Here is a 15,180-nt window from a genome sequence, read left to right on the forward strand (position 1 = left end):
ACACACACACACACACACCTCCACCGGCTGCCTCCCCGGGATCGGTTGTGTGTGTGTGTGTGGGGAACCTGGTTCGAAACGGCGCCGGTTCCCTCTTTTGTATGTGCGCCCGGGTGGCTTTTCCGGGGGTTCGTCTGGAACGTGCCCTTTCCCCGCTTAGGGAGGTCTTTAGAAGGCGATTCCCATCCCAGCCACCACCCCCTTCCCTTCCCGCGGCTTGTGGGGAAAGGGCGAGCACCCGTGTGTGTGTGTGTTGTGGGGGGGGGTGTCTCTTATTTTACCCCTCGGCGTCTGATTGCGGGAGTCTCCTGGCGGTGCCGGGTTGGAAACAATGCAATTGACAAGGCGAGGGTGGGGGGGGGGAGGGGCTGCGCCGCCGGCCCACCGGGCGCTCTCTCTAATGCGGGGCTCGCTCTCGCCCACAGAGATGGGAGCCCCTCTTCTTCCTCCTCCTCCTCCTCCTCTGAACCTTCCTTGCTCGTGAAGGTGCCCGTTTGGTCCAAGCGCTGCCCGAAGCCCCGAGGTCCCGTAGTTGCCGTAAGGGGAGAAGATGCCTTGCAGGTACGCGCCGGCATCTGGGGCTTCTCCGGAGCCGGGTGCGTGGCCAGATGTCAAGGAAGGATTGGGCGGGGGAGAGGAGGAGGAGGAGGAGGAGGAACCCACGCGCGATTTGTCCTTCGAGCTTCGTCCACGTCCAGTTTTTCTTTCTTTCAGTTTCGAGCTCAAGCAAACTGGGCTGGAGGTGGATGGGTGGATGGGGGGGTGGTGGAACTTGGAGTGGTTTGCGGGAGAAGATCGCGAAGTTGATTTTTCGCCTTTTCGTTGGAATCTAAATTGGGGGAGAGGAGGTTGTTTCTCTCAACACCCCCCCCACCCCACCCGATCCTCACCCGCCCCTTCTGTTGCTTCTGGTCCTTCTTCTTCGTCCACCACGGAGACAGAACAATGAATCCGGCTTCATGGAAAACCACCTTGCGCTTTTCGGTCGTCGTTCCTCTTCCCCTCCCCGCGTCTCCTTTTCTCGTTCGTTCGGGCTCGGTTTTGATTGCCGAAAATGCGGGAGAGACGTCCCGTTTAATTTAGGGCTTCAGTTCAGGAATCGTCTCGTCTGGTTCCTTTGATCGCAGCCACAGAGGTTAAAATGCGAAAGCCGGGTGAGTCTTGCCTAAGAGAGTGTGTGAAAGAGAGAGTTCTTTCTGGTTTTTTTCTGCCAGACGAAGGAGTGCAATAAAACTTAAAGAGAAACCCGGCGTTAGTTGTACAGACAGAGCCTTTTCTTCGCTTCGTAAGAACTGGTTTCTTCGGGCCTGTAAAAGTTATGATCTGAAGTCGATTGTCCTAAATGCATGGATTGGTAAATCGCTTTCACCCCCGTTCCTTTAAATCCTTTGTTGCTTGGGCAGAAATTATAGACCTAAGAATAACAAGAGACTCAGGTATGGACTTAGGGTTGCAAGATTGCTCTCATTCCAGATGGTGAGTTTATCAGATCAAAAGGTAGCCATTAGGGAAAGAAAGAAAGAAAGAAAGAAAGAAAGAAAGAAAGAAAGAAAGAAAGAAAGAAAGAAAGAAAGAAAAAGTGAATATGTAATAAAAGTGAGAATTGAAAAAGATGAAGGCCACTGAGGTTGGGATTGGGGGTGGAGGGAAAAAAACAAGGGGACAAACCCCTCTTTTGCTTTAAGAGACAATAAGATAATTATGCTAGTGCTGTTGTTAAAACTATGAAGAAGAAAGAACAAGAAAGAAAGAAAGAAAGAAAGAAAGAAAGAAAGAAAGAAAGAAAGAAAAGACCATATCTGCAGCGATTAGATCAGCCTGGCATGCTTAAAAAAATTAAAAAGGGAGAAAAAGGTTTCTCTTTAAATAACTTCCTAGAGCGCCCTCTGCTGAACACATTGTATGGTTTCTATTCTTGAAAAGTCATTTATAAATGAACCAGTAGATCTGTTAAGTCTATTTTAAATGGATTTTTTCCATACTGGAGGTAGCATTTTCTTTTTCTTGTGACTAAGGACATTGCAAATCATTTTCACCCTGCCCTTTATCCAACAACATAGAGTCTTTCTCATATACATGGGTCTTTCTCAAAACAACCTTGGCAGATATGAAGGATTAGGCAAGTGTTTTTCAAACTTGGCAACTTTTAAAATGCGTAGAATTTAACTCCCAGAGTTCCATAGCCATGCAGGGAAATTCTGGGAATTGAAGTCCATACTTCTGTTGCCAAATTCGACAAACACTGGTTTAGATTTAGGCAGAATGAGTTTGATGGCTGATGGTGAGCTTTATGGATGACAGAATGGGATTTGAACCTGTCGTTTCCTCCCGTGTTTAATACTGATGATGCTGTCCTTTGGCCTTTCCTTTTATAGTCTTCCCTGGATATGTTGGAATACAACACTTATGATTCTCAGGAGACATGATTCTCACAGGCCTGAAAAGTTCCAAACTGGGGAAAAGCTGAGGAAGTTGGTTTTCATTTGTGTGCATCCTTTACCCAAACTTTTTATAAGGCTGCGAAGGCTCCCATTTGGTTGATATTGTGGCGAGAACAGAGTCAAGATGTCAAGAGTCAAGATGAGGCTGCTTTCAATATTTGAGTTCTGATAAAAATGACCTGACAGCATTTATCCCCTGTGCCCATAGTCTGTTGCTCTTCTAAGGAAAAATCTTGTTTGAGTTTGCACTTTGCATACTTTCTCCATCCCCTGTATTCTTCACAGGGACCACCATACCTTTAGCTACAGATTGGGGATGGGTAGTGCAAGCACCCAAAAGAGATTCAACTGGGTCCAGTAGATTCCTCCATCCATGTTTTTTATAGTGTCTCTTGGATTGTTCTACTGAAAGGTAAAGATCATCTGTTAGCATCTTTAGGAAGCTTAGCACTATTTTAGCTTCACTAGCACTGCACATTTCAGAAGATGTTATTGCTCACCTTCACCTGTTTTTTTGATGTTAATAAGACATTTTTGAAATCCCCTTTAAAAGGTGGTATTAAGCACTGCAGCTTTACCTTGTCATTTTGCCTTTTAAACATTTTTGAATTTTGTACTGAACTCAAAGGCTTAAACTGGGCCGGGCAATGCATATGCAACAAAAGAGTGGTGCAAAATTCCTTATATTATAAATATGTGTGTGTGTGTGTGTGTGTGTGTATACATGAATGAATGAATGAATGAATGAATGAATGAATGAATGAATGAATGAATCTGTGGGCAAAATGTTGTAAGGTGACTTTGCTCAATGTCTCCAGTCTAGTATATTTTATACCCAGAACAAAAGGTGTATTGATCATTCATATGGGCATTATAAATATAACACCCCGGAAAGAATATTTCCTTGTAACTTACCCAGTAGGTATACTTTGGCCAGTGGTGGGATTCAAATTGTTTTACCACTGGTTCAGTGGGCGTGGCTTGGGGGGGCGTGCTTTGGCGCGCAGCTTTCCCCATCCCAGCTGAGACCTGCAGGGCCAATCAGCTGAGAGGGTAAAGAAGAGAAAACCGCAAGGGTGGGTAGGAGGGCCAATCCTGTGCTTTTCTCTTCTTTTTCCTCCCAGCTGATTGTGGAGGATTTTTTTTCCTCCTCTCAGCTGATCATCGGCTTTTTTTTTACTACCAGTTCGGCTGAACCGGTCCAAATCTGTGGCATACCACCACTGCTGTTGGCCATCATTCAGGGTTTGGATCTCACATGTTTATATATATATATTTTGCTTCATTTGTTTCCTTCCCCTCAGAAAATAAGTTCTGTCCTGTAAAAAGGTAATTCAGTGCTGCTGCTGCTGCTGAAGATTCTCCATCATAGGAAGAAGTGGAAAACTTGGGTCTTTGTGGCACTCAATTCATCCATGCAATACATTACTTGGTTTTTTGTTAGATTTTTTTTTATCTCACTTTTTGCAGGCACCAAGCAAGTGATGTACAGGTAGAATTTGGCTCAATTGTATAATGATCTGGGATTGAGGAAGAAGACAAAGTCCATGAGGGTAGTCCTCGACTTACAACAGTTCATTCAGTGACCGTTCAAAGTTACAATCACTGAAAAAAGTGACTTATGGCTGTTTTTCAAACTTGCAACCATTGCAGCATCCCCACGGTCCCCTGATCAAAATTCAAGAGCTTGGCAACTGGCTCATATTTATGATGATGGCAGTGCCCCGGAGGTCCTATGATCCCCTTTGTGACTTCTGACCAGATTCACTTAACAATTGTGTGACTACTTTAACAACTGCAGTGATTCACTCAATAAATGTAGCAAGAAAATTCCTAAAAAAGGTCAAGACTCGCTTAATAAATGTCTCACTTAACACATTTTGGGCTCAGTTATGGTCATAAGTCGAGGACTACCTGTATATGAGTGAATCAGCTTTAATTAATTTCCCCGTTTTCACGGGTTTTAAGCTGGGGATGCTCCAGAATCACCAGCAGGAGGAGATCATAGAGTCTCTAGATCAGGGGTGTCAAATTCAGTTTCACTTGAGGGCCGCATCAGAGTTGTGTTTGACCTCTGTGGGGGTCAGGGTATGTGGCCAGAATGGGTATGGTCAGCTTGACATCACTTGTGTCGGGTGCCTGTGGAGGCCCAAGCATTCTGCCAGCAAAATCAGGCTCCCGATCTCGGTTTTCAGATGGGACGGCCTCCTGCAACTCTCTGCCAGTGAAAACGGAGCTCGTAACCCACTGGCAGAGGGTTGCAGGAGGCCATCCCAGTTGAAAATGGAGATTGGGAGCCTGTTTTCATTGGCAGAGGCACCACGGGCCAGTCCTTCGCTGTTTCCAGAGCAGCCCCGCAGGCCAGATCTTAAGCGCCCCGCAAGCCGGATCTGGCCCGCAGGCCTTGAGTTTGATACTCTTGCTCTAGATCATTTTAAGTTGAGAGACCAAGAATTGAAGGGACATCTGCATGCAAAGCATGTCGCTTTCCATTGAGTTTTGATCCTTCTGCATAACCTTCACTGGATTTGGGCCTATGTGTCTGTGTCCGGAACTATCAGTTCCTTGTTGTTGTTCTGTTTCTCACTGGCTTTCTTTCCCCCAATGCTTACCATTTGTCTATACTCTTGGAAAGAGTCTGCCAACTGTGTTGAATGAGACCATTCTTTATATACCCAATCCAGAAAAAAAAAAGGCCTCTGGCATGCCTCTGGAAGTGTGGATTTGAAACATAAAGTTAGGACTTGAGAATCTCTAGAGATTAAGCAGGTAATGCATCTGGCTGCTAAAAACCAAGTTGAGGTAAGAAGAGCTGTAGTGGATCAGATTAAATGTATATCTAATTCAGCATCTGGTCCCCAGCAGATGTCAGTGGGAAGTCCCCAAGCAGAACATGGGTGCCCTAGCACTACCAATTTCCATTTTTTTACAAGTGGAATTCAGAAAATTCTGAAACTGGTTATATCTAGCCAGTATAATTAATAGACATTGCTAGAGTAATCTCTACAGCTCCGTCTAATCTTCTATTAAAAAGATGGCCACCAGTGCTTCTTGTAGATGCAAATGTATTTGACAAATTGACAAATGTGAAGAAGCACATCCTGGTGATTCTTTAAATATCCCCTCTGGGAATATGCATCTCATTTAAATAAGACAAATTCTCAGGTTCATGTTTGTTCCTTAGATTTAGCAAAGCTGGGAACTAGAAACCAAAAAATACTGTTCAGGGAATCTTGTTTGCCTTTGCAATGTATCTGCTTTGAAAACCACACACATTGAAGTGTAAGATTTTTCAATATAGAAAAAAACCCTAGCAAATGAAATACATGAAAATCCCCTTAGGTATAATAGCAGATAATGCTGTCTGGAAGCTTTCAGCAGGAGATGCCCTTCATCTGATGACCCAGTTTGCATCCTCAGGTACACACATATCCCCAGACAACAATAGAGGAATCTAGTTAAAGACATATTAGAGAATTACCAGCAACATTCTTCCTTTAATGTTTTTTTTTTCCACCCAACAAAAGACCCAAGGGGTAGATTAAGTTGGGAGATAATGGTTGTTCTACAGTCACCCATTAGTTTCTCTGGCTTTGAGTGGACCTGAATGTTGGATCTATACCAGACTGACTCTCTATTCTTATGTTTTTATTTGTGTTCCCTGGAAAACAAATGAAGCATTTGTTCAGCTCAAGTTCAGCTGATGACTGTTAGAGAAAATTACATGTATCATGAGTAAGAATTTGGAGAAGAATTTGACTGACTGGTTTATATTTTTTTTGTAGTGGTTTGACAGGGAAGAAAAAGTGTAGAAATATAGAATGGTGCTGAGTGGTTGAAGGGGAGACAAAAGAGAAATGTAATCACCAGATAGGTCTATAATGCAAACTAATCTTCACTACAACAATTTATTTGCATACCACTTTTGGTTAATATACTTCAGTTTTCCTTGCAGAGAACTGAAGAAGTGTAGAAATGATCTGGAGACAAGGGCAGAGCCAACAATCCTGCAGATCAGGAAAAAATGAATAAACCAGGGTATTAAATGAGCAGTTCTTCACCTTTTATTTATGTAGTCTACTACAGGGGTGAGAGATGATTAGGTCAGCTGGATTTTGTCAACATAGCCAAGAACTCTCAAAATCATATATGGGCAAAATATTCATTCAAAGCATGTGCCAGCTGCTAAGGTACAGAGGGCAGCACATCAGAAGCAATGAGAACCATATTAAGAGATATGTAGCTTATTGGCAGGTAGGTTTCACATGTAAAAGGTCTTGGTTCAGTCTCTGATACCACCAGGTGATGGTAGGCAGGACTTTTGTCTGAAGTTCCAAAGAGCTAATGATGCCCTCCAGTTATTTTGGATTTCAACTTTTCTGGTAAGCAGCTATCATAATGGTGATCCAAAACATTTGCTGAGAAACACGTGATCTACTTTGGATGTAGGCAAAAGTCCGTCTTACAATAAAGGAGAATCTGTGTTCCTCCTGTGATTTGAGGTTAAAAATGGAGAGATTCAGTAACGTGAATGAGGAGAGCTCCATTTGCCCAACTGGAAATTACACTTTTGTTTCTCCCCCCAAACCCAGAACCAACTTTACATATTGCTCTCTTAAGTGATAGTGCAGGAGCTGTAATACTAAGGCCAGAATTGAAAATCATCCAGTGGCATTTCTGGCTCAGCTAGGAACAAAACAATTTGAAAATGATCCAGCGTATTAAAATAATGGTATTTTAAATAATCATCTTTTGTCATTACTATTGAGAGTAATGTATATAGGATTTTGATCCATTTCACCCTGAAAGAAGCTAGTAGGCTGGGGGTTTTTTGTACCTAAAAAAAATACACTTCATTCTCTATTTCTGTATTTTGTCAAACTATTTTTTAGTATTGGAGTAGAAAAAGTCAAGGTGGATTTTCTCATATTATGAAGCTCTGATTGCAACAAATGCCTTGCTTCTTGCTTTGCTGTTATGAGTAAGTGTTTCCCCATGCACACTTTCAGTTCTAGCTTCCCCAAGTATTAACTAGTGCTTGGCATCTGATGCCATGAATCAATAATGATCCTCCTGAGTCTTATGGCACAGAACTTCTGCAAAGCCAGTAAGACTGCTGCAGGATGCGGAAGCTGATAATTGAACATCTTAATAATGCCATGATTAATAAAAAGTGGGGGTTGCCTGGCAAAAGCTCAGTTTTTCTCTGCCGTGTTCCATTTTAGGTATAAAAAAAAGGTTTGAGTCACTGTTTTTTTTTAATATTCCCTTTCCACCAATCTCACTGTGCAGAAAGGCCTTCAAGTGCCAGAAATGGCTTCATTTATCATAAACAGTATGATGCATAAGTAGATAGCAGTGCAGATGGTTCAGGGACTTTCTGAAGCTGAGTGCTTGAAGGCATGATGATCAGCGATCTAAGAAACATTCCTAGGATTTGGGATTCCCATAGGCAAGAAAAGCCTTTTGTATCTTGACAGACTTGGAGAATAGACGAAACCCAAGAAACTGCCTTTTACCAGGTAAGAATCTTAATTTAGCTTAGCTCATATAGTCTATTCCTGATTGACTACAGCTCTCTCGGGTCTCCCTAAAGCAATCTTTCCCACCCCCTGAGTAATAAGAAACAACCAGGTAAAAATGCCCCATGCGTGTATTCACTTACGCACCATGGTAGGAGGTGGAAGACCTGCTGTCTTTTATAAGCAAGGACGACAAATAAGCAATCTGTTCATTAGAAAGAGAAGGATCTTGTGGGGCAACTAGCACTGACAATTAATTTTAAATGGGTCAGACCTCTTCCCAAAGGTAAAGCGGTTGTTCATTACAGAGTTCAAGCCAGAAGCGAAGCATTTACAGTAGGAATCTTGGATCTTGTCTGCAAAAATCTGTATGATACTAGATGGAAGCAAATATTGGTTTCCCAAATCCCTTTTCAGTGGTCTTACAAATTTTTTGAAGCTCAGACTTGGTAATTCTACAGTGTCCAAAGACAGATATCCAGCTTTAATCCAAGATCAAAAGCCAAAATGTAGACCAATATACAAACATTGCTGTAGCATTGGCTGCTAGAAACTGAAGGTTTATTAAACCAAACCCTGGAAACATATCCAGGTACCAGCTCTGGGCTGTTAGACAATTCCCAATTATAGATTGAATCCCTTTTCATGAATAGGACCTACTTCTAGTAATCCTTTACTCAGAAGAGGGCCAGTTTCTCAGATGCCCTCTATGTCTTTGGGCCTGAACTATCTTCATGTCAGGATTTTAAAGCATCATGAAATTTTTATTTGAGGCTGTCTACTTAGAGGTCATTATGGAAGTATCAGTTGATTTCCAACCTTGTTTTCTGATAAAGATACTGTTATTCTTGCTTTCAGTTTCCTATGTGCAACCTTCTATGTTTGGTGGAAAGGTCTATAAGGCAATCTTTGCCTAAATATGTTTAGAATTTTGTTTCTTGGCCAGTTGTTGCGTTATATAAAAGAAGTCAGGATAATATCAGATTAGATGTGTATTGAGTTTAGTATTATCCTTACAAAATTTGGTTCACACAGTGCTATGACACTGTTTGGTTCTGTTGGGTTTGACTCAGCATGCCATTCAAACTCAGCTTACTGCACATTGATTTATTGATCTGTGGTGAACCCTACATTGTGTATGAACCTAGACACTGACTGAAATCATGTTAGAGCAAAGATGGGTAATGGGGTTAATCTATGAGCTAATTGAGGATACAAAATATTGTGATTTGCAATTTTAAAAAGATCAATGAATGATAAAGAGAATGAATTAAGAAATGAAACGAAATAAAGAAGGATGCATTATGTACTGTTATGTATGAAACCAAGATAAAGAAGAAAGATGAATAGGTGTGAATGAAGATAAGACTGATCTTGTGGAGTGGAGTTGATAAATACATGCAGAGAACTGAAGGTGTAGATTTATGGATAAAAGAACTGACGTGTAGGCCAGTAAATATTGATGTTATTTGTCATGGTTGCTATAAAAATTGAAATTCTTAATTTTATGTTGTTAAGCGAGACATTTGTTGTGAATGTTGCCCCATTTTACAATATTTCATGCCCAAGTTGTTAAGTGAATCATGCAGTTGATAAGTTAGTAACCTGGTTTTTAAGTGAATCTGGATCCCTCCATTGACTTTGCTCATCAGTAGGTTGCATCATATGACCCCGGGATGCTGCAACGGTCATAAATATGAGTCAATGGCCAAGCATCTGAATTTTGACCACATGATCATGGGGAAGATGCAAAGGTCATAACTGTGAAAAATGGTCATAAGTCACTTTTTTCAGTGCCGTTGTAACTTCAGTCACTAAGTGAACTGTCGTAAGACAGGGACTACATGTATATGGTGCCTTGATCTTCTATAGAAGGTGGGATATAAATCAATGAGATTATTGAAAAAGAGATAAACTTAAAATAAACACTGACGTTCTAGTCTGGGAACTGATTTGGCCCTGTTGAGTTGTCCATTAATCTTGTTGGGTGGTAGTTCAGTCTCCTGAATACTTGATTTAATTCCAACAATTGAGCATCTCCATCAAATGGGTCAAAACCAATGCTGTTGTTGCAGATAGCTTGGTATAGATCCATGATGGCGAACCTATGGCATGCGTGCTGGAAGTGACATGCAGAGCCATTTCTGCCCGCACGCGAGAGGTCACCCGGAACAGCCCCACTGTGCATGTGCGCGCACCCCCGCCAGCCAGCTGATTGTTGGGTATCTACTGCGCATGTGTGGGGGAGATGTGTGCGTGGGAGAGGCACATGCATGCACAGGGGGCGAGGGGCACGGGGAGGGGTCATGCGTGCATGCACATAGACGCATGGCATACATGCAGAGGGTTGTGCGTGCATGCGCAGGAGAACACGGGGTCACACACGCATTGCATTAAGGATGGAGGCACTCGTGCACATGTGTGCATACACACATACACACACACACACTTTTGGCACGCGACAAGGAAAAGATTAGCCATCACTGGTATAGATGATATATTTGAAGGCATGTCCTGGATGGAAGCTATGTGTGGTGATAAGTAGATTTCTTGTATAATGGATATTTATACATCTATTGTGTACTTTAATGGTGACATAAGGAGGGTGGACTTTTTTCTGTAATAGATCTAGGCTGAGATTGATGAAGGGGTGGAGGTTGCTAAAGTCATGATAGAATTTGATAAAGGATTTGTTTCCATGGGTCAGTTGATGAAAATGTCATCACTGAATCTCAAGTAAAGAAAGAGTTTCAGGGGGTAAGAACTAAGACAACGTTGCTCAAAATCCACATCAAGATGTTGGCATATTTAAGAGATGTGTGCATACCCCATGGTTGTGCTATTGATGTGGAGGTACATTTATTGCCAAAAATGAAATAGAGTTACTCAATATGGTGACAAGGCATGCTATTTGCCATTAGTGACGTTGTTCTTGATGGCTTTAGATCTGTTGGGAAATGCCCAGTCAAGCAGGGAGGAGGAATCAGGTAAGGAATAAGCCTTGAATCATTGTCCAGGACTGCAAAAGATCCAGGACTGATCCCTTCTCCCTCAAGCTCTATGTAACCTTCTCTTACCCAAGGGAAGGCAAGCTTCCTTTATTATAGGTTGAATGGCAATAAAGTACTCAACTTGAACTGTTCATGTGTTGATCTATTGCTTGGTCATGACAAGATCCAAGTTTGTGCAGGATGTTGGTACAAAGTGCCTCAATTCCCATGGTGTTGTTAGGGAGATTTGCCTACAGAGTTTTTTCTCAGGAAGTTTGTGGTATTTCATTGAGCTGGGAGTGCTGTTAGCATAAGATCTGATTATGGAGTCCATGAAACTTGATATTATGGTTGTGATTCTTTTAATACTTGAGACAATGGGATTGCCCAGGAATGCCTGCCTTGTGTATTTGGGAACATAGTTAGAAGATACCATGTTTCCATGTAGAAACGATCTTGTACATCCTTAAGAAAATATTTAATCATTTTCTGTAGTTCTTTCTGATATGTGGATGTGGGATCTGAGGACAGACGTTGTTAGAATGTGGTGTTAGAGACTTGCTTCTCAGCTTCCTTGACTTAATCCTCTTTATTCATGATGACAACTATCCCTCCTTTATTGGTTTGTTTGATTATGATGTTACTGTTAACTGTAGAATTAAAGGTTGGTTCCTGAATGAAATAAAAGTAACATATGATAGAAGTAAATTATGTGTGAGAATGCATGATATATTTAGCAAATTGTTCAGTACCAACCAGTAAGTATGACTAGGTTATCTATTGGGTCTTTGGCTGTTTAAAGTATTTATGAATAAACATGCCAGGAATGTATGTGATGTCACTAGAAGTATGTTGATTGGTGATCCTTAAATGCATACTTTTCTTAGATGATTACATGTTGTTGGCTAAAAAATGGAATGATTTGTAGTGAATGTTAAACAGATTGGATGGTGCAACAGGAAATTAGTATATGGGAAGTATGTTGTATCTTGTGAAGGATCTATGTTTGTTGAAAGGAGCAAAAATGACTTTGTACAACAGCACACTTCTCTACATTTTTTTTAATGCAAGTGAGAGTCGGATACATGATGAAGAACCTAAAAGTGAGTTGAACACAAAGGGAATGAGGTACATAAGTATGTGATAAAATAAGGATAGACTTAAAATGAATGGATGGATTTAAAAGTGAATGTGGATTGAATATAGAAACTGATTGGTATAAAAGAAGTATGCTAAGGTGGTTTGATCATATAGCAAGTAAAAATCAAGTTGTAAGTTAAATATGTGAAAAAACTAAGAGTAAATTTATCAAGAGGAAGACTGAGAAGATTGTCATTTTGTAAAACTGAGTTTTTGAATAAAAGAATAGATTGTGAAGTTTGTAGCATGAAAGGCAATGTATGAAGTCGTTTATTGATATGGAAGATAAATTAACATGTGGGAATTAGTATGCCTCTGTTATTGCTTTAGAAAAATGTATGTATAAGCCGGTAAGCAGGATGTATTGTTGGTTTTAGCTGCGAATAGCTGTGGGCATTTTTGTACCAGTAGATTCTGACCATCACTAGAGGACAGCAGTGGGATACATAAAATGCTAACACTTTGCTGTCATCTAGTGGCTGGCTAGATTTCTGCTGCCCAGACAGTCTTCTGGAACCCAGATCCTACATTGTGGTATCAATGATAAATTCATTGGGTGGTTTTTAGTTTGCTATACGTAGAGGGACACTGATATACAACTGGGATTATACAGCTACAGCCCTCCTCACATCAATTCTGTAAGAATAACTATGTAAAGCCTTTACAAATATAGTCAAATATATACAGAATAACTGTTATAATCATTTGTGACTTTCTGTGCTGTAAACTATAACTCTATTATAGAGTAGTTTTAGATCACAAAGCCTTCAGTTTGTATAAATCAGTTCTCCTTGTAGAGAAGAACGTTAGTATTAATATAGAATTACAGAATAGCTGGCATTTACTTATACATTATCTCATAATCAAACATGAACCACCAAAAATACAATATACAAAGATACCAACTTCTACATTTACACAGATCTAAATTTAGAAATATCAATATAATTTAAAAAGAAATATGATCAATCACACCACTGTGAAAAAGAGAACACAAGGAGCCACATATAGTGTTGATCCAAAATGTTCAGCTTGGCATAGCATGTTGTATAAATTGTTCTGGTTTGTGGGCAGAAACTTATAACTTAGCACAATGTGTGAGCCCACCCACAGAGAAATAAATCACGGTGCAAATTACAGTATGGCTTATATGAAAGTCAACCGGTGAAATGCTTGTGATGTACAACTTCAGTTAGTGTGAATCTTTATTCTCAAAAGTTAGATTTGAACAAGAGGCCCTAAAATATATGCCCTGACTCAGATCAGTATATTTGATAAAATACTTTTACTTTTTAATGTTTTCTTTGTTCTAGAAAAGATAAATGGGAAGTTACAAAACAAGAAGCAGCAAAAATAAACCAGAACGATAAACAGAAGCTAGCAGAACACTGTGTTTTTTAGCTGTCTTATTCTTAATCAAGGCCTGGAAATTTATTGGCATGATGTAACAGCGCTGGGGCAAAATTCAATAGACTTCTGTTAGATGATCAGAATGGCCTTTTAAAAATCAATAATCAGTTTTCAATGATGTATATCACTCAGAACAAAATGACCCTGTGAGAATAAAACAAGGATGGAGAACTCATGGTAAACTTCCCTTGCGTACTACACTCAAGATTTTTAAATAAAATAATAAAATAAATAAAATAATTCATTGGTTTGAAAACTATTAGCATCAAAAGGGGAAGAGGGAATTGTATTTCAAAAAGAAAAAAATGCAGTTCATAGCTTGAAGGAAGAATCTTGTTTAGCCTTCTTTAAAATGGTTGTGCTTTCTGTTTTTGTGTTTATGCATTCTTTGACCATGTTAAACATTATTTGTTCTCATTACTGTCTTCTGATAGAATTAGAGCTTAATGCAGTAAGAAAAACTGGATCCATACTTCCATGCTCTTATAGACTCTAGACTTCTGATTTGGAGATGCTTTAGATCTCTTGTTTGGACTACTGCAAACATGCTCTATATGGGGCTGCCCATGAATAGCATTTGAAAACTTCAACCGGTCAAAATGTGACTGCATGGGTAGTAAATGGGTTGGATATTCAATACACGTAACACCAATACTGTGTGAGCTCCATCGGTTGCCTGCAGTTGAATTGGGTACAATTCAGGGCGATGGTTGACACCTTTAAAGTCCTTTGTAGTTTCAGAGTGGGTTACCTAAGGAACTGTCTTCTTCCAGTTTCCATCCAGTCTGGCAAGCTGGGCATGTTACTACTTCCATCAGCCATGGAATGTTGACTGGCAGGGCGTAGAAGTTGTGCCTTCTTTTCTGTAGCCCTCTGGAGTTGAGAATGACCCTGATCTTGTTGGCTTTTTGTAAAGCTTTGATGATTTGGCTTTGTGTCCAGGCCTGGGGCCCCAAGGGTATGATTTCCTGGCTATGTTTTCATCTGTGATAACCATTTTTTCTTGACTACCATATACCAGTATATTTAATTTTGTAGTGTATTGTAACTGATTTAAATTGTGTTATGATTATTCGCTGCCCAGAGTCACTTTCTTGAGATAGGTGGCTATAGAAATTGTATAAATGAACAAAGAAACAAAGAAATAAATAACAAACCTCAATTTGTTGGATTATAGCTTGTTGAATAAGCCATGGATTTGCTAGGTTTGTATGGTGGACTAGTCCACAATTTAAAAACTCTCAAGTTCAATTTTTCAAAACATGAAGATTCAAGCAACAACTAATGTTAACAGTACCCTAAATAATTTTTTATTTCTGCCCCTACGAGATAAACCCCGATGAATTGCAAGCAAAGATTACTACTCAATTACATTGCATTATGTCCCCCCCCCCCACTTTTGTTTTTACATAAGCAGATTATGCTTTGATGAAAGAATACATTTTCCACTAGGTATGCTTAGCAGCTGCTTTTGTGCCTATTTAACAATTTTTCTATGGAGGATTTTCTCTGTATCCTTAATGAAAATGCAGAGAAAAATATTGTTCCAGAAAGATAACCATCTTAGGCCTGGAAAGAGAAATTGGATGAGGAAGTTCTATCAACTGTTTAGTGTCCTCTATATATTTATGTTCTGCTTAATTCCACTGGAAAAAAATATTTCAGATTGTCCTAAAT

General features: G+C 40.2%; 1 protein-coding gene across 3 annotated transcripts in view; it reads left to right on the forward strand.

The window, feature by feature from the left end:
- The window catches only part of HIPK2 (homeodomain interacting protein kinase 2), a 144,257-nt gene that overhangs the window by 329 nt on the left and 128,748 nt on the right, over positions 1-15,180 (forward strand). Inside the window, exon 1 of one of the 3 annotated variants that reach the window (XM_087968488.1) lies at positions 713-1,154. The exons of the other annotated variants lie outside the window; for them this stretch is intronic. Within the exon in view, the coding sequence (XP_087824614.1) occupies positions 1,142-1,154 (13 nt within the window). The 5' untranslated portion in view covers positions 713-1,141. Of the gene's footprint in view, positions 1-712; positions 1,155-15,180 lie in introns of those variants that run through there. 3 annotated transcript variants of the gene reach the window in all.

The sequence above is a fragment of the Notechis scutatus genome, chromosome 6, assembly GCF_049901735.1.
Source record: "Notechis scutatus isolate UNSWTSFEM ecotype Mainland chromosome 6, rNotScu1.2, whole genome shotgun sequence".
NCBI classification, from domain to species: domain Eukaryota; kingdom Metazoa; phylum Chordata; class Lepidosauria; order Squamata; family Elapidae; genus Notechis; species Notechis scutatus.